The following is a 21,631-nucleotide window of genomic DNA, read 5'->3' on the forward strand; positions in this document are numbered from 1 at the left end:
CTCCATCCATGCAGGAGGGAGCAGAGCTCCTCTGTTCACCAAGCAAATGAAGAAAGCCCAGGGAGAAGGAGCTGTGACTATCAGGTGGTGTTTCACCATTCAATGCTGGACCCTGACGGGGAAAAAGCACCGGCAGATCCAAGAGCAGAGCCCAGGGCAGGCAAACAGCACTCACAGCACCGAGCCCCGGGAAAGGATGCCTCTGCTGCAGCATTATAGAACTCGCAGCTCAGATCACACAGAGAAATAAATCCCTGAGACACACTGCGTGACAGTGAGGCACAGGACAGAGGAGGGCACACGCTGGTGCAAGGGAAACACAGCTCTGCCATGGTTTTCGGTTCAGGGGCTGCATTGCTGCTCCCTGGTGTCCACAAGGTAATAAACTGATCCTCTCTTGATCTCAAATTAGCTCCAGAGGGGTTTGCCCCACCCCTGAAAATGTGTTAAGGGGATGGGGGGAATTGAAATAAATCATTAAATAAATAAAATAATCAGGCAACTTCAAAAGCCACTTGATAAATAGCTTTTGGGATACCCGCGTGTCCTGGGGTACGCATTCCTTAGGGCAAATAGCAGATTTAGGTGTCTAGAAAGGCCGGCGCATGAAGCGCTGATGGAGGTTGAATCCCACTGGGTCTTCCCAGGGCCTTGCCCAGGTTTGGAGGCATCGCAGGACCCCCCATGGCTCAGTGTGACTTGGGGGAACAGACACACAGCCCTTACACCGGTCTAGACGAGGATAGCTTGACCCAGACCCTGGCACTACCTTCTTCATGAAGACGGTATCTTGGCGCGAGCATTTGTCCACTTTCAGCTTCAGGACTGAGATGTCGCTGATGGTGCTGCAGGGAAAGGCCAAAGGGAAGGGAAAACTCAGACACTGGAGGGAGGAGGTGCGATTCCCGCATGCCTGCAGAGCTGCTGGCCAGGAACGGAGTGGGGTAAGCTAAAGGTGGCTTTTAAAACGCATCTCAACAATTCAGATATTCAAGAGTACCAAGCCAAATTACTACAGCATTTCAAGGCAGTGGCGCTCAGGAAAGTTGGCAAGCTGACAAAGAAGAGTGCAAGCAAAGTGGATTAGCAGGACCACAGCAAAACCCATGCAGATGTTTCTGTCTGGGATTACAGTCACCTTCTTCCAAGGTAACACAGCACGGACAACCCCAGTGCCCAGCAGGCCTATCCATGGGGATGCAATGCAGTCGATGAACCCACTCAAGGAGGTTATTGCTCCTGCGCATCCTCCTGGGACCACCCATCTGCCTTTTAGCAGACCACTGATCTCCAGCATTAAACCACCCCAGAACTGGGACCAGATTTATTAATAATCCTGCCAGCGCTCCCAGCCCAGCAGATCTCCCCAACCCAAGCCTGCTCTGCAGGGTCTGCAGGTCCCAGCCCTATCAGGGGGTCCCCGGGACATACCTGATGGTGGAGAACTTCTGCCGGTTCCCGTGGCGATCGATGAAGCTGATGAGAATCTCCAGGACAAAGAGGCGGATCTCAGCATCCTCCATGAGAGCTGCAGAGAGCAGCCTATCCAGGAAGGCGCTGGGAAGCGCCGTGAGCATGTTACTGCACTGGAAGCCTACAGAGACCTGCAAGCACCAAAGGAAAAGGGAGGCAACATGACAGTGTCACTTGAGGGGGGTTAAAGCACACCAAGAAAGCGGGGACGCAAGCAAGTACAGCTTGAGCTCTTCCTAAACCACTCTGGGGGAGAGGGTCCCCGAGTTCAGCACCCCCATGCCAGCAGCTGGGGACCCCACATGTCTCATGGGGGCTGGACACCCCTGCAGGGATGGTGACATGCTCATACCTGGAGGAGGGACTTGAGAAGCATTATCTGTGTCAGCCGATTCCGGTTCTCCCTGTCACGGAGAGAAGAAACAAATGGTAAAATCCAAGTGAAAACAAAACAGCCGTTTTGTCCCATACCCAAAGGACGGAAAAGCCTCAGGAAGGGCAGGACCAGCTTCCCAAGAGTCACCACCACAAACAGCCATGCTGTAAAGTTCTCCAGCAAATGAGCTCCAGATTTAACAGCCAGGAAAAAGGCTGCTAAAGGAACGATGAATTTCAAAGTATACATCCTGCCATAGTCCCCAGAAGCAGGGCAGCACTCGCACCACCAGGCAGGCACAAGCTGAGCTCAGGACGACGAAGCACCCTCTGGACATGCCCATCCCACAGCAGCTCTCAAGGGACGCCAGGCACCAGCTCTGAACAGGCTCCTCACTTTTAAGCAGCTGAAAATTGGCAAGACGAAGCCCAAGCCCTCCTGTCCGTGAAGGTACCCCTGCTCCTCACTCCCATCTCACTTCTTGTGAAGACACCATGAACGATGCTTCCACTTCAGCGACGCGGGAGGAGGCATTTATGCAAAAAAAGAGGAAATCTTGAATTCTCTACCGCCTGAACTCAGTCCTTCCTAGCCCTATACTGGAAGGCGACACAGGGAGTTCCCAAAGGATTTCCAGGCTGTCCCGTCACCCACAACAGGTGCCTGTGCTGCCTCCCTCTGCCCAGGGATTAAGCTACACTGCAAATGGCAGCATCCCCGGAAGCCAAACCGCAGGCTGCAGCTCCTCTGCAAACCCCTGGTTCACCTGCACACCCAGAGCAAGCACCATCCTTCACACAGCGTCAGGTGAGATTTAAAAACTCACCCGGAGGAAGCTCATGAGCTGATAAAGGAGCAGTGACAAAGCAGCCTGGCACAGCCAGCCTAGCGCTGAGAAGCGACTGCCATCCTGGGGCTACGAGCCCGACGCTGCTCCTGCAGCAAGGAAAGCTGCCCTGGCTGAACAGCACCCAGCACCCAGCGCGTCTCCCACCGTGCGAATCGGGATCGAACGCAGGCGTCAGGAACTACCCCCATGTGAGCGAGACGCAGAGCGTGTCTCCTATCAGCCAGCAAAGTCTCTCTCCCATCAGAGACAAGTGGGAAGAGCCTGACCGTACTCTGAAGATAAATATAGCTTGAAAATCTGTTTGCTCCTTACCTACATGTTTCAGCGCCGATACCCTCACTCCAAATAGCTCTCATGGTCTGTTCCCACACTTGCTTAAGCGATTATGTTGTTTGGGTGTTTTCCCTCCCTTCTCTTCCTCCACCGCCGGGTATAAATACCACCTCCAGCTCAGTGTTAATAAAAGCTCAGAGGCAGCTCAGAGGGGCCACGCGCCAGCGGTGGGAGGCAGCGATGAGCAGCCGGTCCCACGAAGCCATACACGAGCTTCCCAAAAGCCATGGGCAGCCCTCACTCACCAGCGACCACCTCGATGCCCTGAGACATCTGAAGTCACTCGCCTGAACGTTATTTTTAGTTCCTGGCTAGTTTTGGATGACACCCCAGGACCGAGCTCCTGACAGCTGAATTTCTGAGTTCAAGTGCAGCACCGCTGCCTGCAAACACCTTTTCTCCTTGATGCTCCAGTGTCGCAAGAGGCCCTTGTCATCACATTTGCAGTGGACAGCAAAGCATTTTGAACACGGATCTCACGTCACTCAGCTTCCCTCGGTCTTCAGTGGAAGCTCTCATTTCTCAGCCTTTCCGATACTGTGCCCGTGTCCCACTCTGTCCCCAAAGGCCACCTCAAGGTGGGAATGTGTTTCAGGAACTCCCCAGCACTTCCAACCCCACGTTCAAAGCCTTCCCACCACCGCACACGGGACAGCGGCAGGGAGAGCAGGGCAGGGGGGAGCAAGAGGAGGGAGGGAGGCATCCGTTCTCACCCGGCTTTGCCAGCCTCGATGGACTGCTGCGAGGAGGGTAGCGGCACCTTGTTCATGATGAAGACCATCACCTCAGACTGCTGGTAGGTGGGCAGTGTGCTGGCAAAGGACCCTGCGGGGACAAGAGCGAGCTGGCAGCGTGCGAGGCGCATCCCACCGCCCCCAGAAGTGGCCGGTGCCGCGAGGTCTGCCCACCTGCCCTGCTCCAGACCAGCTGCTGGACCCTCCTAGCGAGGCTGGGATAGGACAGTGCCCACCTGGATCCAGTACCCGCAGGCAGTTTTACCTTCAGGGTGAATCAAGACCCACCAAAATGCCTCCCAGCTGGGGCAGCCCCGGCCCAGGCAGGGTGAGGCTGAGAGATGCCCACCCCTGCCTCTACCCTTTCCTTTTTTGGGGCCGGTGCATCCCCATCCTCAGCAGCTGCAGCAGGCTGACGCCTGCCCTCCTTCCCTCCTCTCCGTCCCTTCCTCAGGATCTCCTACCCAGGGAAAAACAGGGCTCTGCCTGCGCACAGCAGCTCTGCTGGGGATGGCTGGGGTTGCAATGCCACCTGCCGATAACCCGCCGCCGCGCTTGCAGCGGCGCCCCAACAGATAAATCTCACTTCCCATCACCGCTTTTAGGATGAGGGTGACTTTGTTTCACCCCAGATAATCCTGCAGATGCACAAGGCAGAAACCCACCACCCAGGGGGCCGCCCCCCGGCACAGCCCACCGCAGGATGCCCCACCTATGGTTTTAATGACGGCCTCCTGGAACATCCTCTCCTCGTGCTCCTTGATGATCTTGGTGCTGACGCCGGCGGCGCAGTCGTAGCTCCCCGTCAGCGCGTAGTCGATGCTGAGCCGCAGCTGCCTCAGCAGGGTGTTAAACACCTCCAGCACCGTGGGGCCTGGGGTGGCAAGAGGGGAGAGACGGCAGAGCATCGCTTCAGGAGAGCGGCAGTTTTCCCCACGGAGACGGAAGCTGTGGTTTCCCCCAGGTCAGTGTGGTTTATACCTCCCACCACCCCATAAACAGGTTGAGAAACAGTTTGGCCGGACACACAGTGACTTTTAAGCCCTGCCAGTTCACCCAGTCAAGACAGGAGAGAAATGTCGTTGCAGGAGCACCATCAGCCCAGCATATTCACAGCAAGCCCCCGAAAAATCCCTTTGCCCGCTGCCATGAAGGCAAAAGCAGGCATCGCATTCACCCTCTAGGCTTAGGTCACTGCATGTGGGCACAGGTGTTGAGCTTGGGAGCACTGAAACGGCACAGAACAGAACCCCCAGCACCCCTGGATGCTCCAGACTGGATCCCCCATCACTAGCTCACACCTGGGCACAGACCAGAGCCCAGCCCAAACCTCCGGCACCTCTCCCACCACAATAAAAGGGTGAAGGGATGGATGGAGAAGATAAATTTATCCACTTACCAACAGATCCGGAGGCTGCGATCACCGCTGCCTCCGAAAGGACCTCCACGATGCCCGCACGCACGGTGGCTGCGCTCTTGCTGTTGGCATCCAGGTGCCCCAGGAGCTGCTGGATCACGAGATGGGAGTGCTGTGGCTGGAAGGAGAACATCAGCGTCAGCACGGGTGCTGCATGCATGAGGTGACGGCCCGTTCCTGTAACCCACATGGCTGCCAGGGACAAATCCTGCGCACGTGCCCAGATGTGCTGAGTCCTTGCCCAGCTCTTTCCAAGACAGCTCCAGATGCAAAATAAGAGGAGGCACCCGGAAGAAGCTTGTTTCACAGGCCTGAGCAAGAGCTTGGAGCAATTTTCAGGGGAAAAACAATCTAAAGAGCTGTACAGATCTTGGGAAATGGTGACAAACCCCAGGAAATCTCCTTGGGGATTTCAGGAAGAAGGGCTTTGATTTTTGCCAGGGTTTCCCAAACATGTCTATACTTCAAAAGAGTCCTTCTGAGGTATTGTGACCTTGCACCTCCAATATGCATTAACAGGATTTAATAAAATCTAGTAGCGCTGTAAAGGGTTTTAGGCAGTTTATGGGATTAAAAACAAGAAACAAGAGCAGGGGGCGGCGATCTGCTTTTCACTGTAAGAGCTCTCCAAGCAGAGTTTGGCTGAGTCCAAAAGCAAAGCAAACTCCCAAAGGGGTGAAGTGGGGCAGCAGGTCTGGGAGAGCCCCAGCAGAGTGGGAACAGGGTGGGAAGGCAGCACCATGCCCAACAGCATGCAGGGAGCCGTGCAAACTGAGTTTCATTGAGATCTACATGGAAAAAAGAAAGGATGGACCTTTTCCCATCACTTTGGGGTCCACCTAAACTGCATTTCCATGGTCCCCAGAGAGAAGGGAAGAGCCTGGCAGGGTCTGTCTCTGAGCATCCCCATGTCTAGAGCATCCCTAGAGCGTTTCCCTGCTCTGGGTGTGCCTGCTCAAGCAGGGGGTGGGACGGGATGAGCTCCAGAGGGCCCTTCCAACCCCCACCAGTCTGGGTTTCTGTCTAAGAATGGGGATGCTGGGCTGCAGGTGCTGTTGCATCTCCTGGTTTGCCCGGGGCACGTTTCACCCCAGACAGCCGCTCTCCTTTTCTGCAGGGATGAGGAACTTGGGCCGATTTACACAGCAGCGATCTGGAAAAAGTCAGCTTTCCATCAAAGCCTAACTGCTTCCTTTGGAATGTCACACAGCGCGCCGCTTACCCGTCTGATTCAGCAGGCCTTTGCTTTCCGCTGAGAGGGAGGGAATCACTCCCAGGACTGAAATACAAGCTCCACGAGCAGCAGCCTAAAGCACGCAGGGCTGGCACACAGCCAGGCTACCTAACGCCCATCAGCCATTTCCCCGCATACCCACGGGGCTCCCAGCCCATGCCGCCGTACCCCCGAGCCGCGCCGGCCTCCAGGCCGTTTCGGGGCAACGCTTGGTGGCCGAGCTCATTACGAGCGCCCGGACTCGGCGCTGCCGGGATGCGGCAATGCGGCGGCGGCTCTGACTCAGCCCCAGCCGCGGAGGCAGACGTGGGCGCTCCCGAGCACGCACGTGTGTCCCCAGCCGGTGCCGCCAGCCAGCTCCCCACCTGGATCGAGTACATGATGATCCTGAAACAGCAAGTGGCAAAGATCTTCGGCTCCCAGAGCGAGTGGTTATCCAGATGGCTGGGGAAGAGACGGAAACAGAGGGGAAAGTAACTGTCTGTCCCCCAAACCCTGCAGAGGTGCGAAGCAGCACCAGGCACCGGGGATGGCCAGAAGCAGCAGGGAGCAAATGCTGCAGGCGAGGGCAGGGACACAAACTCCTCTCTGGGGTGACTTTCCTCAGCGACAGGTATCTCTCCCATGCCACCTTCCTCATTGCATCCAAAAATGAGAGCCTAAAACCCAGTCCCCGTCTCCAGTACTGTGCCGGGGGGAGCCAGAGCAGCCCACGCCTTCGCCCCAGCTCCGGCCTGCGTTACCTGTTTCCCCGTGCCTCAGTTTCCCTTGTGCCAAAACTAAGGGATGCACGACTTACATGAGGACGGGTTTGATGGCGTTCTTGATGTTGCCGTACGCGGCTCGTCCCAGCAGCTCCCGCAGACACCTCTCTGCCAGCTCCGTAGGACTCTCCTTCTCCTTCTCGGTGGCTTGCAGCGGGGAGGGGGAGCGGCTGCGAAAGCAGAGGAGGGCGATGAGAGCGGCACTGAGTGTGCGGCAGCAGTGGGGGAGAAGAGGCACAGAGCCCGGCCAGGGAGACTTGGAGCAAAAATGGACGTGGCATCTGCCCGCACCCCGTGCTGCACAGAGCCGTGGGCGACCCCTCGCACAGCCCACGGCCACCCCGCAGCAGCCAAATGTCACCCTGCCAGGCAGACAGGGTAGCTCCATCCCGGCAGAGCCCAGAGATAAAACGCTGCTGGATTTGAGCCAGATCGGAGAGCAGCATGGGTGCACGGATTGCAGAGGAGGGGGACGCGCCAGGACGGCCCCGCTTGCAGCACCAGGCTGTGCCAGGCAGCAGGGACGGCCCCCCGTGTCCCTGGGACTGGGAGGAGGATGCCGGTGCTCAGTGTTGGAGGGGGAAGGATCTTGTTGGTGAGGACGCAGGACATAACGTCCTTCCAGGGTGGACACAGCCTCCCGGGGGAAGAACAGCAAAGCAGTCGCGGTTTGGCACAAGTCACCCTGAGCGTGCACACCCCAGAGGACATCCACCCCCTTTTTCCACACTCGGGCTGTTTGGCATCACACAAACACTACGAATGCTTTTTCCACCTTGATGCTTCAGTTTATAAGAAAAAGGGAAAAGGCGTCTGGCCAGAAGCCAACTTCCCAGGGCTGATACATCTCTCTCAACCTTCAAAAGGAAAATCCCAGGAGGAATTCATGCCTGCTTCCCTGCTCTGTGTTTCTCAGCTAAGCAAATCCCCTTTAACCACCCGGCTGGTGGCAAGCACGCAGCCAGCGGGGGGTTACGCCAGAAGAATGGAGGGACAGCGAGCAAGGCCATACTTCAGTTCCTGAGATTCCTCTTGCCTGGCTTTAAAATAGCTGCTGCGGGAGCATTCAGGCAGGAATCCCTCACAGAGGTCATCCCACTGAACAGGCAGCTCAGAGCCTTTGCAAACCGCGTGCCTTAGCTGCAGGGACAGCGCAGAGAGCTCTGCTCCACAGGAGTCACGGTGCCCTGCAGTGGCCAAGACAGCAATAACCTTCACGGTACCGGGTGACGCGCAGGGCTCCTGCCACCTGCGGCATCCTTCAGTGAGGTACTGCAGGGTTTCCCCTCTGGCCACTCGGTGCATTTTTCACGAGCTGCAGACACAAATCAGCCTGCGATGCCTCTGCCCTGCAAAACCTTGCTCAAAAGCATCCCCAGGGCCCCGAAGCCGCTGGCGGAGCAGGTGGGTCATGACAGCAGCGAGCGCTCACCTTTCGGCCTCCTCCACGTGCTGCAAGTTGAAAAGCAGCGAGGGCACGATTTTGTCCATGTGCTGCGGGTCCCAGATGTTGGCTTGGAGCTCATCATTCACCGTCTTCCTCACCACCCCTTGCAGGCCTTTAATGCCGGACATACGGATCCTGGGAAACAAATTGGCACCAAAATGCTGCGTATCTATATAGCATATGTTATTTTACCTTTACATACACATACATACATGGGTGAAACTGCACAAGAAGTTGGACACTGATGTCTGCGCTGCTGGAGGGGTTCATGCAGGCAATGCCCCAGTTCCCAGCTGCAGGCTTGGCGTACCCCAGGGCAATCCTTCTGCCTCGCATCCCCGAGAGACGCGGCTTCCCTCAGCCCAACGCACGCGAGCGGGAAAGCCTCTGAACCAGCTAAAATTGTCCTGGCAGCAGCAGCCGGCTCCCATCCATCGTCTTTCCCGGGAGGCCCCCAGGCAAGCAGCAGCCACCCATCTCCACCGCACATGCTACCAGAGATGGAGAGGTGACGCCAGCGAGCCTGGTCTCTCCAAAGGATTGTGAATTTGGACCTGGGAGGTCCCCGCTCCCCAGCTGCAGCGTGCATGGAGGGTTTTCCCATCTCCCCCTTTCCCAGCAGCCGCAGAGCCGCGCTGTGCCAATGGGGATGCTGGGTGCTAAGGAAACCTAGGTGCTTTTTGACACCCATGCCCCTCCTGGGACCAAAGATCCTAACTCTGCTCTAGTCAGCAACAGAGCCATCAATAAACATCTCCCTACACAGCAGGCTGGTCTGAAACCAGTCCCTCAACACCCACTGCTAATGCCCGAGAAAGACAGCATGTGCTTATCTGCAGAAACAAATGCATTAAATAACCTGTTCTGAGGTCTCCCTAATGTGTTTTGCAGATCTAATCAAGGCAATAATCTAACCGAGACACAATTCTTGAGGGAGGAGCATTGAGCAGGACCAAGGCCCCAGGAAAACAGCGTGCTCCTTTTTAATTACAGCAGCTGCCGAATTTCTCTCTCCTAGCCTCCAATGCAATTTAGCCAGCGTCACCAGTGCCCTGAAGGTCAAGCTGAAATAATGAGCCTTCTGCATTATTTCCTTATTAAGGAGTAATAACCACCTGTGAGTCTGCAGCAGTAAAAGGAGGCGAGCCTGGCCCTCGGAGACCAGCCTCCGCTAGGAGTGGTGAACCTCAGGGGTTCGCCCCTCTGCAAGGCAACTCGTCCCTGGTACAGCAGGGGCTACGCCGTCGGTGCCTCACAGGGCCATTTCAGGCACCGGGTCTTTTTAAATACACCACTGACAGGGCTGGCCTTGGCAGCTGTAAACAACACTAATCTGTCTGCTTTAATCGTAATTAATCCCCCTGGGGTACGTTTCCCATCACAGCAAAGCAAGTCAGTCCTCGATGCCATCTAGAGAGATGTAACCACCTTTAAACATGGAAAATAATGGACCACAGGGCTGCAGGAGGCAGTTTCTGAGTGAACGTTCATTCTGCTAAGAGCGGGGGGCCTCTTCCCATTGTCATCATCCTTCCTTTTCAGGCCAGGATCACCTCCTTGCCTCCTGCTCTGAGCTCCAGCTGTCTGTGGGCCGTGGAGGAAAGGTGAGAAATGCTTAAAAGATGCACTAAGACAGCCCTGTGACGGGCAGGCTGCAGGTGTTACCTGCTCACATTTTGCCCAAAGAAAAGAAGGTGGAAGCTCAAGGGCACGTTTGGTCCTTCTCCTGCCATCGGCCGTGGTCAGAGCGAGCCAATGCCTCACCACAGCTGGCCCGGCTCTCAGGGCAAAGGCAAACCAGCTTCTCTCACGCGCATGTAATACTGCACGCAACATCCCGCACAGCAACGGAGGCTGGATGTGCGCTGCACTGTGCTTTCTAGGCTCCCGTTTCACCCTCCCATATAGCCAGCAGGGTTTAACGCTTGGAAAATAAGGCAGGGTACAGAACAGCAGCCTGGATGCGCCCAGCTCTGGAGAAATCACTGCGCATCCCCATCACAGCACGAGGCAATCAATCCATGCACAGCCTGCATCCAACCTGTCCCCGAAAGCAAGTGCTTCTCCAGGAAAGGCAGAGGCTGGAGGTGCAGGGAAGCCCCCCAGGATGTGTTTGCAGAGCCCGTGGGGCCAGGGACACCCCACTCGCAGCACTCACTTCGTCCGGATGTCCAGGTCATCGTGGCTGGAGTGGCACATCTCACTGAAGCGGGAGACAAAGAAGTCGTAGCTGCGGTGATAAGATGGGGTGTCCTCCTCAATGTTGGCAAACTTCACGAACTGGGAGAGAAGAAAGAGGGGGTCAGCCCAGAGGGCGTGATAACAAAAAATATTCTTAAAATTCTTCTCCAAACCAGCAAACATTTGTGGGTTTCTGCAGCGTGACACAGGGCTCTTCGCTACAGCAGCTCAGCACGTGCTCAGGATGACGAGCCAGGCTGCCCAGCTGCACCCAGGACACGGGGTCCCCAAGCGGGAATGTGCCATCGTACTGTCCCTCCAAGCTTCATCAGCACCCAGGCCTGGCTGCGGATGCTGCAAACCGCACCACAAACCCCAGTGGTCCCTGTAAAGGGCATTTAGAGGTGCAACGAGGCTCTGCGTCAGCGATCCTGAATATGCAGCACACACTAGTAGCAGGAAATAAATTTGCCCCCAGCTTCTTTCCGTCCTCCCAGGCGGCACAAAACCTGGCCAGCATTTCCCAAATGCTGCTGCAGGGGTGAAAACAGCCTTGGAAATGCCAGTGGAGAAACCACCCGCAAGCAGGTTCTTAACCACATCCCAGACGACGCCCGCAGCACCCGGCGGCACGAGGTCCCATCGCTCCCTTCCAGCGTGGCCGCACCGACAGGCACGGAGCCGGCCAGAAATGCCAGCTGACCAACAGATCTAGCTTTTAAACTTTCAGGGAGAGAATTAAGGAGGAAGAAAGGATAAATATGCTTCCAAGCCTTCCTCTGAATTACAAAACTTATTCATTAAAAGATGGGGACAAAGGGGCGGGCAGGAAGGGGGAACATCAACTCATCCGGTCACGTTGTCGGGGTAGCTTTAAAAAAGGAAAAATAGATAAAAAGTCATTAGCACAAGAGCTGCCACGAACACCAAGGCATCAGCCCCTCGCTGGAACGTACAGAGCATTCAGCCTGCATCCGCCCAACAGCGCCGGGCGCTGCGAACGGACGAGGTTTATCCTTGGCCTGGGGCAAGCACCGTGCCACCAAGGCCCCGCGCTTTATCCTCCCACTTGGAGCAAGGGCGTAAGCAGCTGCTTGCCAAGATTTTGGGCAGAGAAGTCTGCTGGCTGCTTTTGTGCTCCCCTGCTGCACCCGCTTCAGCACGCCGGGAAAGCTGAGGCTGTTTGCATGGGCACACGATGAAGGGAGAGGATGCTCCCTGTCCGAGCAATCCCCAAAACCACCCCAGCTGTTAACAGCTGCCCAGCAACACTGGGAGAACAACAATGCTCACGCACTCAATCTTGGAAGCCGCTCACTGGAAATGCTCTCCTCCAGGCTCGGAAATCAGCCAAGAGACACAAAGGAGCCCTTGGGAAAGATCCCAGCGCTGACCCGACAGCAGAGGCGGGGGATTCAGCTGCACACACCTACCGCTGCTCCGAGCGAGGCATATCCCGCCACGGGCACCCGCTCACACCATACGCAAGACGTGCTTCTGCCAGACAGAGACGTGGGACCACGGCGCAGCGCCGATGCTGGTGCAGCCCCATTGCTTGCGGCAGCGTGGCACGGGGCTCCGCGGTCACGCCAAGCGATCCCACATCACTCGGGCAAGCTGTCCCGGGCCAAGGCATCAGGACTGCCCAGTTCCTCTTCCAGCTGGGCAGACCTAACCTACCTCCAAGGGGTTACCTGTCCACCTGGCATTTCTTAGGGTGCTCCGGAGATGCCACGCTGCACGGGAGCTCCTTCTTTACCCCAGCCCTACCCACAGGCTTTTCTCACTTCTTGCTTTCTGCATTTTCTGGCACCCAGCCCAGCCAGGAGAGCAGCAGGCAAACAGCCCACCCCGCCGGTGCCCCTCCACAGCTGGCAAAGCCAGCCTGCCCATCCCAGGCGCTGATTAGCATGCACCCGCTGCGCCGGGCTATTAATAACGTCAGCTGCAAAGGCTGCCTCCGTCCAAGCGAAGGAGCCGGCTCAGCCCCGCCAGGAACTGTTCCCAGAGTGCAGGGACCAGCTCCAACTGATAAACTCCTCTTACTCACCAGAAAAATGCAGGGCTGTTATATAAGAAACCTCTGTACCAGGCAGTGCACAAAGTGGGGGGGTTTTTTTTAAGCTCATGGTAACTCCACGTGCAACCGGAGGTGAGGGCAGGATGCGGAGCGAGAGGCAGTAACAGGGCTCCCTGTGGCAGCTCTGGGAGAGCCCTCCCAAGCGTCCCATGGCCAAGAAGTGTTGTGAAATAAAGGAAGGAACTGGCTACTCTGCAGCCAGTATCTGCAGGTATCAACCCCACACCCAGCCGGAGGCCGGCAGCTCATTTCATGCCATCAGGCAACCAAACAGGGCCACCTCATCGGCAGTCCTTGCTCTGAAGCTGTCGAGGCTCCGGGGATTGTCAGCCCACCCATCCACGCCAGCAGCGCCTGCGGGTCATCAGCTCCCTGCCCCAAGGGCAGCTTCCCCTGCCTGCCTCCGTCCTCGGGGGACAGATGTCCCCGCGCCGTGCCACCATGCCCAGTGGCACTGGATGCGGCACAGTGCTCACATCTGCCAACAGCTGGAGGCAGCTGCCCTCGCTGCATCTGTTTTTCAGCCTGCAGCCTCCAGCAGGGCCAGAACTTGTAAAAAGCAGCCAAAACCAGATTAAAAACAGCCTTGAATCCTCCTTGCTCTGGCAACGGGGCGTTTTTAGGACTCTACCACTTGCTCATAGACTATTGTGTTTTTCCAAGAGTTGGCTGCCCCTACAAGGGTGCTGTACCATGCAGCAATGACGGGAGATGCCCACCCCAGTCCCACTGCCCAGTGGCGAAAAGCAGCACCAGGACACACAGAAACGACCCAGCGAGAGCAAGAGGAAAGAAGGCATCAAGTCTTCAGGGAAAGCGACTTATTTTCACTAACAGGCACCGCATCCCAGCTGAAAAGCTGCTCTACAGCTTCATGCTGTATATCCACTGAGAAAACAATTTAAAGCACTGAAATGCCACACACTTTCTGCTGTGGTTTGGAGGGGTGTGGGGCTGGGAAGCTTGGGGCTCCTGCGCTGGAAGCTGAGGAGCTCCAACCGAAACACGGCTGGGACGAGCAGGGAGCAAGCGCAGGGGAAACGCGAGGAGCGTGGCTGCCTTGGAGAAGCGAAACGGCTGGGAAGGGATAACACTGCCACCTATAAATACATCAGACATAAATACATCAGAAGAGGCAAATCAAGATGGGGGAAGAGCTGTTTAACTGAAAGATCAATGTTGGTTCGAGACAAAATAAAACGGGAATGACATCGAGCTGGAAATTAGATGGTTCCTACCCAAAGCGGGGAGGTTGCCCAGCAGCCTCCTAACAAGGATGAGAAATCAAAGTGGATTTAAGCTGCAGCTCCATATGTTCACCCTGGGGATTATAGGATGGGGTTCTAGTGATCACGGGACGCATCCAGCGCTGCAGCCGTGGAGCCTGGCGGGCTGGTCCCTGGGATCAGCCCCTCTGCAGCGCGACACCTTGGCTCTGCGCGAGGAGGGAGACGTGTTTCAGGCGAGATTTCACGCCGCGGAGAATGACTCACTCGGAGCAGGTTTCTATAAACAACCTCCTCCCGCCTTTGCCATCAGCTCCGTTATTGTGAAGATTGCTTGAGACAGCACCCTCTAATTAAGCATGAGCCTGAGGCATATTCCTCATTAGCAGATATAGGAAGAAGTGTCTCATTATCATTACTCACTCTTCTATAAAAGCCCACAAGTTTTCTGTGCTATTTGCCCTCTGAATGCCGCCACGCTTGAGAAGGCAAAAAAAAAAAAAAGCAGCACTAAACCATCATTTCTGACCTGGACCCCTCATTAAAACACCCGCTACTGATTCCCGACCGCAGTGACAGCAGCGCTAAGGAAACACCTACCCGTGGTCCAGGACCACCTCTCCTCTCCGCGGGTGCCTGAACACGGGAGGTTTGCTCCGCACCGCCTGGAAACAAGAGGCAGGGCTCTGTCTTGCCTTGACCCGATGCCTCGCACTCGATGATGTCTGTGTTGGGGCTGGTTTGCTGAAGCCTCACTGTGAGCCCCCGCGGCGTGGGCTGTCCCCTCCCCGGCTCCACGCCGGCAGCTCCCGTTGAGGCTCAGCTCCATGCCCCGTGCCGGCAGCCCCTCTGATGCAGGGCTCCGCTTGGGCACCCTCCAAGCACCCGAGGAGTGTCCAGAGAGTGGCCACGGAGGGAGAGGGAGATGATGGCTGAGCTCAACTTTAAACCCTACCTCTACCCCAGGTCCCTCTGGACCCTGGGACAACCCCTGCATTTCCCAAACAGCTCGGGGGTTGGACAAGGGGATATTGCATGCGTTTCCAGGCAGGGCTGCACTACAACATAGGGTGTTTTCTTAGCAAGAGACCCAGCTGCTTGCCACTGGGATGGATCCAGGCAGCTCCAGCACACCTCAAGAAGCTTGGACAGCAAGTAGTACCTCTCCGGACTCCCATGGAGCTTGGGCCACCCTTGGGCAGAGGGATGTGGGTGCTGCCCGGAGGCCCTGCTCCCATTACAAGGGGCTTTCCCAGGCAACCCCTGCAGCATTCCCAGGGCACCACTGCACTGAAACGCCACGGCAAGCTGTTGTTGGCAGTGGGTTTCAATGGAGGGATCAATCCTCCTGCTTCTTCAAGAGCCATGGATTAATAGGTTTGCTGATGGGCAGCTCACACCGCTTTCAGCTGGGAGCAATTAGCCGTGAGGGAGAATGGGGTGTGAAAGGTCTCCGCTCCACTGCCCGTGCCTCATCTGGGACCGTGCCGGCTCCTGGAGGAGAGAAGCCTTGCAGGATGCAGTGCTACCCTGTCTGGGAGGCGTCAGCACGAACATTAACACCATCCCTCTCCCCGTCACACAGGGCAGAGAATTAAAGCTTAGGGCTGAGCTGGCTGTGCGTTTCCCAGGCACTCGAGAGAGCATCTACCCGGTCCACCCTCCTGCCCATGGGATCATCAGCTATCTAAACTCCCTCTTAAAATGCAGTAAGGACATGCTGCTTGTCCAAGCCAAGCTACCCGGCGCTGGTAGAGCCCTCGCAAGCCCAGGTGCCAGGTACACCCACTGTTCCCAGTAAAAAAACAGCAGAAAGGCCATGCACAAGTGGCTGCTGGCTGCCAGCGAGGATCAGCAGTTTGGATGCTGGGAGGATGTCACCTTTGTTCATCCATGCTTCTCCTTTCCCCTCATTTTATGTCTGTGACCGACACATCCCCAGTCCAGCTAAGCCATTTATTGCAAGCAGCAGCTCTGATTAAGCCAGCCCTTTTCTGAGCACAAAGAGCACCTCAAATCCATGGGGATCAATCGCCTCCTCAGTTGGTCTGTTGTCCAAAACCGCTGACAGCCCCCATGTCCTCGGGCTCATTTAGGAAATGCTGAGTTCAAGAGCGGGAAGGCATGGCAGCAGAGATCAGAGACCAACGACTGGTCACAGACAGCAAACAGCAGGGGCAGCGCAGCTGGGGTCTCAGAAGCCTCACACGTGGCAGGACACGTGAGAGGGGACACCATAAATCCTCCCCTGTGGCCTCCGCCCATCCTTTCCCAACAAGGTTTGCTGCCCTGGCACTGCGCAGAGACGCGGGTGCTGCCACGTCCCGCTGCACTCCTACTCACCGAGTTGGTCCCCAGGATCTGCAGGTTGGGCTTCTCCGACTCCAGCAGCTTTGCCACCATCTTCAGGAAGCTCTCCACAAAGAGGTTGATGCTCTGGCAGTGGCAGGCCATGAGGAGCTGGTCCAAGGCCTCCATGGCAATGCAGACGTACCTGGGAGCGGGCAGAGGCCAGGGTCACTCCCTGAACAGCAGCACGGGCCCGTGGCCATCCCCCTCCCAAACCACCCGGGTGCTCACCAGCAAAATGCCAGCCTCCTGCCCTGGCCAAGCCGAGGAGAAAAATTTAACACCCAAAATACCCTTGGGATATTTTTAGATGGTGTTGGCTGTTCCCAGCATCTCTCCTCCTAGCAAAGACCCAGCTGCCCCAGGACCAATGCTGCCAGCAACACCCAAGATCTCCCCCCACACTGCTCGTGGGCTTCCCTTGCCCTGAAATGGTCTTTATATCCCATGAGGGAGCACTGGGCTTTGCACAGGGCAGGCTCAGTGCCCAACGCAGCCCTTCTCGCAGACCCAGCTGGTCCCGGCCAGGGAGGAGGGACAGGACGAGAACACAGAATTAGACTGATGTGCTCCAGAAAAGCTGTGCTTAAATACGCAATAAAGGAGCCCTGCAAAGCATAGTCACAACACCCCAGAAGTTCCCGGGGTGGGCAGGGTTTCCTCCAGCAGTGCACAGACCAGGATACAGCATCGCCCACACCAGGACTACTTTGGTCCCCATCCCTCCTCCGGGGACGGGGCTCGGTCACTCAGTCTCGGCTCTATGCGCTGAACGGAGGCAGGGGAAGCCCAGAGCACGGTTCAGATACAGCAGCAAGATGGGACGTATCCGTGACAGGTCCTTGGGCCATGCAGGGGCCCTCCCTGAGCACAGCATATCCCTTCACCATCGCTCCCGACCAGGCTGAGCTCACCCACAGACCACCCTCTGGCAGCTGGGTTCAGTGCAGGCTGCTACGGCGTATCTTCAAGGCTATTTATTAAACCCGTCCTGCAACGCTGCTGCCTCTGAGAGGAAGCTGGAAGCCCTTGTTCCCAGTGATGAATCTCGATCGGGTGCCCATTACGGAGGTGGCCAGACGCTTATACTGCGATGGCAGAATTTGTCAGGTGTTGCTTCATGTTTCCAAGACAAATTGGACCAGTTGCTCAGAGCGGCTCTGGCTGGTCCTGCGACACCCTCTGCACCAACGGCGCCTGGTTCATCACCAACGCGGTGGCCGGAGCCCCTGGATGGGCTCCTTGTGCGATGACCACGCTGACCTCCAGTTGTTGGTCGCCCACTGTGTGCATAAAGCCCAGCGAAGAAGCAAACCCCAACCTCTGACCGCTCTGAGCAGACATTTATTCCAGCTGGAGTTATCCAAAACACAGGAAAAAAAAACTAAATGGTGATTGCACCGAGTCTCACAGCTCCAGCTCTTCTGGCAGGACCTCTGAGGTACCCAAACACCTGACACAGACCCGGTACCGGGATGCTGGGAGTAAAACTTTCCAGTCCCTTACCCCCTCCCTTTGACTCCTGCTCTCTGCGAAGGTGTGAATCTTTGCACCACGGCAGCTCACATCAAGCCCAGAGATCTGCCACAGCCAAGGAGGCAGGAGGCGACAAGCCCAGATCTCTTTATATCAAGCACAATTTCTCCTTTAACCTCCATTTTTTCGATCCAGCTCCTTGCCCGGCTGGATTCGCAGCCTGGGTGGCACGCAGCAGCCACCAGCTCGTGCTGCGAGAGGGACACCCGAAAGCACCGGGGCGGGCGGGAGCCGCCCACCTCCCGGTGCCAGCCCTGCCGGGACGTTAAAGGGCAGCTGGGGAGGGGAACGGCCCTCTTGGGGAAGAGGTGGTGTCTGATAAACGCTGGGCTTCCAGCTTGGTAAAACACAGCAAGACTGATCCCCTTCTCCTGAGGCCCCAGAACTGTTGAAATCTGGCTCCAGCCTTGAGTAGATTCTCTGGTGTCTTGTAGCGTGGTTGAGCTCACACTGCAGCCTGTCCTTCTGACACCTTTACAGCTCTTCCAGGTACCGTGAAAACAAGCAGCCAGCTATTCTTGGACCTGTAAGGCTCCTACCCATCTGTCAAACTGGGCTGAAACTGGCCCAGAGGGAAAAAAAAAGGTATGAAGAGGTGACCGACAACCAACATGAAGCATCAAACTCTCTCTCATGGGAAACAAGGTTGGAAACAACATTCTGTGCCCAGTATTATTGCAACAGCATGGCTTCTCTGTTGGGGACAACCGGCCACAGGCCACCAAGAGGGAAACGGGACACTTGCGGAGCTCTCACGTCCGACCTCGTCCAACCACCCTCTTACAGATGGTGGGTTGCATTGCCGCAAACTCAAACAAGAACACTTTCTCCTTTTAGCATTAAAGGTAACAAAAAGGTGACGCCCAACAGGCCTGACATCGAGGCTGCCTTCGTCTCTCATGCAGGAGAGTCACCCATGTGCTCGGCTGCTCTTTCAAAGCCCGGCTGCAGTGCCTGCAGCGGGGCGAGCCCTGCTGCTCCAGCCAACGCCGACCTACAAAAGGTTGATCCAAACCCATTTCAGGCATTTCAAAGTTAGACTCTGAAAATTAGCTAGTGCTCCAACCCAATTACGTGCCTACATGCACAGGCGGTGGAGGAAGGAATATTTTAGCCCCCTCCACCCGCCAAGGCTTGTCATTAGATGTCAAAAATCTTTGAAATCCTTTCTTTTCCCAACATAGCAAGCAGAGCCTGTTAACAGCCGCTTAACCACAGAACATCAGGCAGAGCTTTGAATGTCCTGTCACTCCCGATGATGGGTGATGCGGATGAGGCTTTGAAGGTTTTCCAACTTTAACACTTCTTAGGCAGGCTGCTGGCTTCTCTTCCCCCAGGATAAAAGGCAGGCTGAAGTTCGCACCACAAAGCTGAGCCGTGTTTGTCTGCCGCGGCTTTGTTCAGGAGACAACACGAATCAATCCAGGAGCTATTTCAAAGGGAAGGAGCCCTCCTGTGCTCCCCCAGCAGTTCTAATCAGGGCAGTCAGCTATTTCCAGGCGGGCACTGCTCTTGTTGCAGTAAACACGGCAAAACTTTGCTGGAAGCGACGCGGGAAGGGAAGACAAAGGGAACGGGGCCCAGCAGGACCACGCAGGTGAACCGGAGAGAGCAAACACAGCAATCCTCATCCAGCGCAATGCATCCCCATCACGTGCTCTCTGGAAAAGCGTCGGCGTGCTGCCGCTCATCCTTACTCCCTCTTGTGCCACGTCACCATAGCTCGATAGAGAGTTGCATGGCGTGCGACACACCCAAGCTTGTCCTGAATAGCCCCCAGCAAGCTGCAGCCAGGGCCACCCTGTTTAGCTGCTTGCCCACACCTAGCCAGACTCCCACCTGGCTCTGGAAGAGCCACTGTGGGCTTTGAAAGGCCAGGAGGGTGCCACAGGCTCCTGATGACGGCCCGGAGGGATGATGGCAGTCCTGCTGCTGGGGACAAACGCCACACCCATGCAATCTCCTCAAGGATGGACAGCATGATGCCAGGGAAGCACTACATGGCTGCCAGCTTGCCTAGTCCCTTGCAACTTTGCAAGGAGTTTGCACATCCCTGTGTGCTCCCACGTCTCACTTTCGGAGGCAGAGCATGCTCTGGCCTCCCTGCTGCGTGCTTATAGCTTCAGGGCACCTTGAAACACATAGGAGCTGCGTACCCCACACATCCTCCCCCTCGCCTGAACCCCCTCTACTGTCTAGCGGCCCATCGTTATGCCAATCACTGGGGCGGCCGATTCAGCCTCCCAGCCCTTACCCATATCGGTGCCGGCTCACATCTCGGATGAGCCGCTCGGAGAGGTAGGCACCGATGCGATCCAGCTTCTCTGGGGCAGACAGGGCGTAAAATGTCAGCTTCTCCATGTTGGTCTTCACCAGCCCATCCTGAAAGAGAGCAGAGCAGGGGGTCACAGCCTCACACCCAGACCCAGCAAACATCAGGAGCATCTCTGCAGCAAACCTTGGCAGAGATGCCAGAGGTCTGGAGCACGCCGGTCCCATCCCAGCACTTCCCCACACCTTATACACCATGGAAGGCAAAGGAGGATTGCATTTTCCTTCAGCTGAGGACTCTCTGATGTACCACAGCCAGGGGTGACCCCAGTGCAAGTCTCCATCGAGCACCCCACACCGTGAACACAAGAACTGTCTGCCAACCCCTAGCTACGTCCCAGCGCCACGATGGACAGGGACGGACAGGGACATCGACACCTCCAGGCTGCTGAGGCCAAACAACACCAGTGTGACAAGCTGCCAGCCCCAATCCCCCGCAGCGTGGACAACTGCGGTGCTTCTTCCTCTCCGCATGGCTCAGCAGCACCTCCTCTCTTGTTCAGTTTTGTTGCCGGTGCCATGAAAAAACAGGCACTCACCACCTCCCCGGGTAATCCCAGCCCCACTGCCCCCCACTGCAAGCAGCTCTTCCACTGCCTTTGCATCTTGGCTCTGAAAAGGAGACAGAGAGGCCAGAGGTGGGATGCTCCAGGCGCAGCTGGCAGGGCATCCCCCATCCCCGGTTCAGCAAGGCAGCAAGCAGGGCACCAGCTTCCCCGCATCCTGGAAGCACAAGGAGCTTTTGAGCTTGAAAATCTGGCCGAGGACCCAAGAAACCCCCACTCTTAGAAGCTGCTTTCCCTGTCCTGCAAAGAGAAGGAGGTACGCCTTCAGGTCCAGTCCCCATCCTGCCATCCATCTGTCCTCGGATGGTGCATCTGCCTGGCACCTTTGGGAAAGGAAGCCTGTCCCTCCAGGCCGGCGTGGCTGGAGGAGCTGCTTCTGTATTTCTGCTCACAAACAGGCTTTGAAGGAAAATCCAACCCTCCAGGTACGGTCTTATGGAGTCAAAGCATCGCCCACCTCCCAGGAGCTGTTCCTGGGCAGGTGACACTGCGTCCCTGCAAACCAAGCAGCAGAGCTTCAGTGCGTGAAGCAGCACCTCGTTTACCTCTGGGTCCTCAGGGAAGATGTTGTCGACAAGTCTTTTGTAGCGGGGACGCAGGGCGCCGCAGCAGCCGCACACACCTGGAAGAGAAGAGACAGGGCCGCTCACAGCAGGGATAAAATCCCCAGCTCCAGGGCAGACCCCTGTGTGGAGGTGCCTTTGGTAGAAAACATAGCCTTGGATTCAGTAGGG

General features: G+C 56.6%; 1 protein-coding gene across 4 annotated transcripts in view; it reads right to left on the reverse strand.

Moving 5' to 3' along the window:
• Window positions 1–21,631, reverse strand: part of EFR3B (EFR3 homolog B) — a 39,305-nt gene that overhangs the window by 5,540 nt on the left and 12,134 nt on the right. For all 4 annotated transcript variants that reach the window (XM_075086432.1, XM_075086433.1, XM_075086430.1 and 1 more), the window contains exons 2-14: window positions 21,443–21,519; window positions 20,255–20,382; window positions 16,459–16,609; window positions 10,787–10,908; window positions 8,614–8,763; window positions 7,217–7,351; window positions 6,783–6,861; window positions 5,166–5,301; window positions 4,479–4,640; window positions 3,746–3,857; window positions 1,826–1,877; window positions 1,432–1,604; window positions 770–845 (exon numbers count right to left, since the gene is read on the reverse strand). In XM_075086432.1, coding sequence (XP_074942533.1) covers window positions 770–845; window positions 1,432–1,604; window positions 1,826–1,877; window positions 3,746–3,857; window positions 4,479–4,640; window positions 5,166–5,301; window positions 6,783–6,861; window positions 7,217–7,351; window positions 8,614–8,763; window positions 10,787–10,908; window positions 16,459–16,609; window positions 20,255–20,382; window positions 21,443–21,519 — 1,553 coding nt within the window. The remainder of the gene's footprint in view (window positions 1–769; window positions 846–1,431; window positions 1,605–1,825; window positions 1,878–3,745; window positions 3,858–4,478; window positions 4,641–5,165; window positions 5,302–6,782; window positions 6,862–7,216; window positions 7,352–8,613; window positions 8,764–10,786; window positions 10,909–16,458; window positions 16,610–20,254; window positions 20,383–21,442; window positions 21,520–21,631) is intronic.

Source organism: Phalacrocorax aristotelis, chromosome 3 (genome assembly GCF_949628215.1).
Source record: "Phalacrocorax aristotelis chromosome 3, bGulAri2.1, whole genome shotgun sequence".
Classification (NCBI taxonomy): Eukaryota; Metazoa; Chordata; class Aves; order Suliformes; family Phalacrocoracidae; genus Phalacrocorax; species Phalacrocorax aristotelis.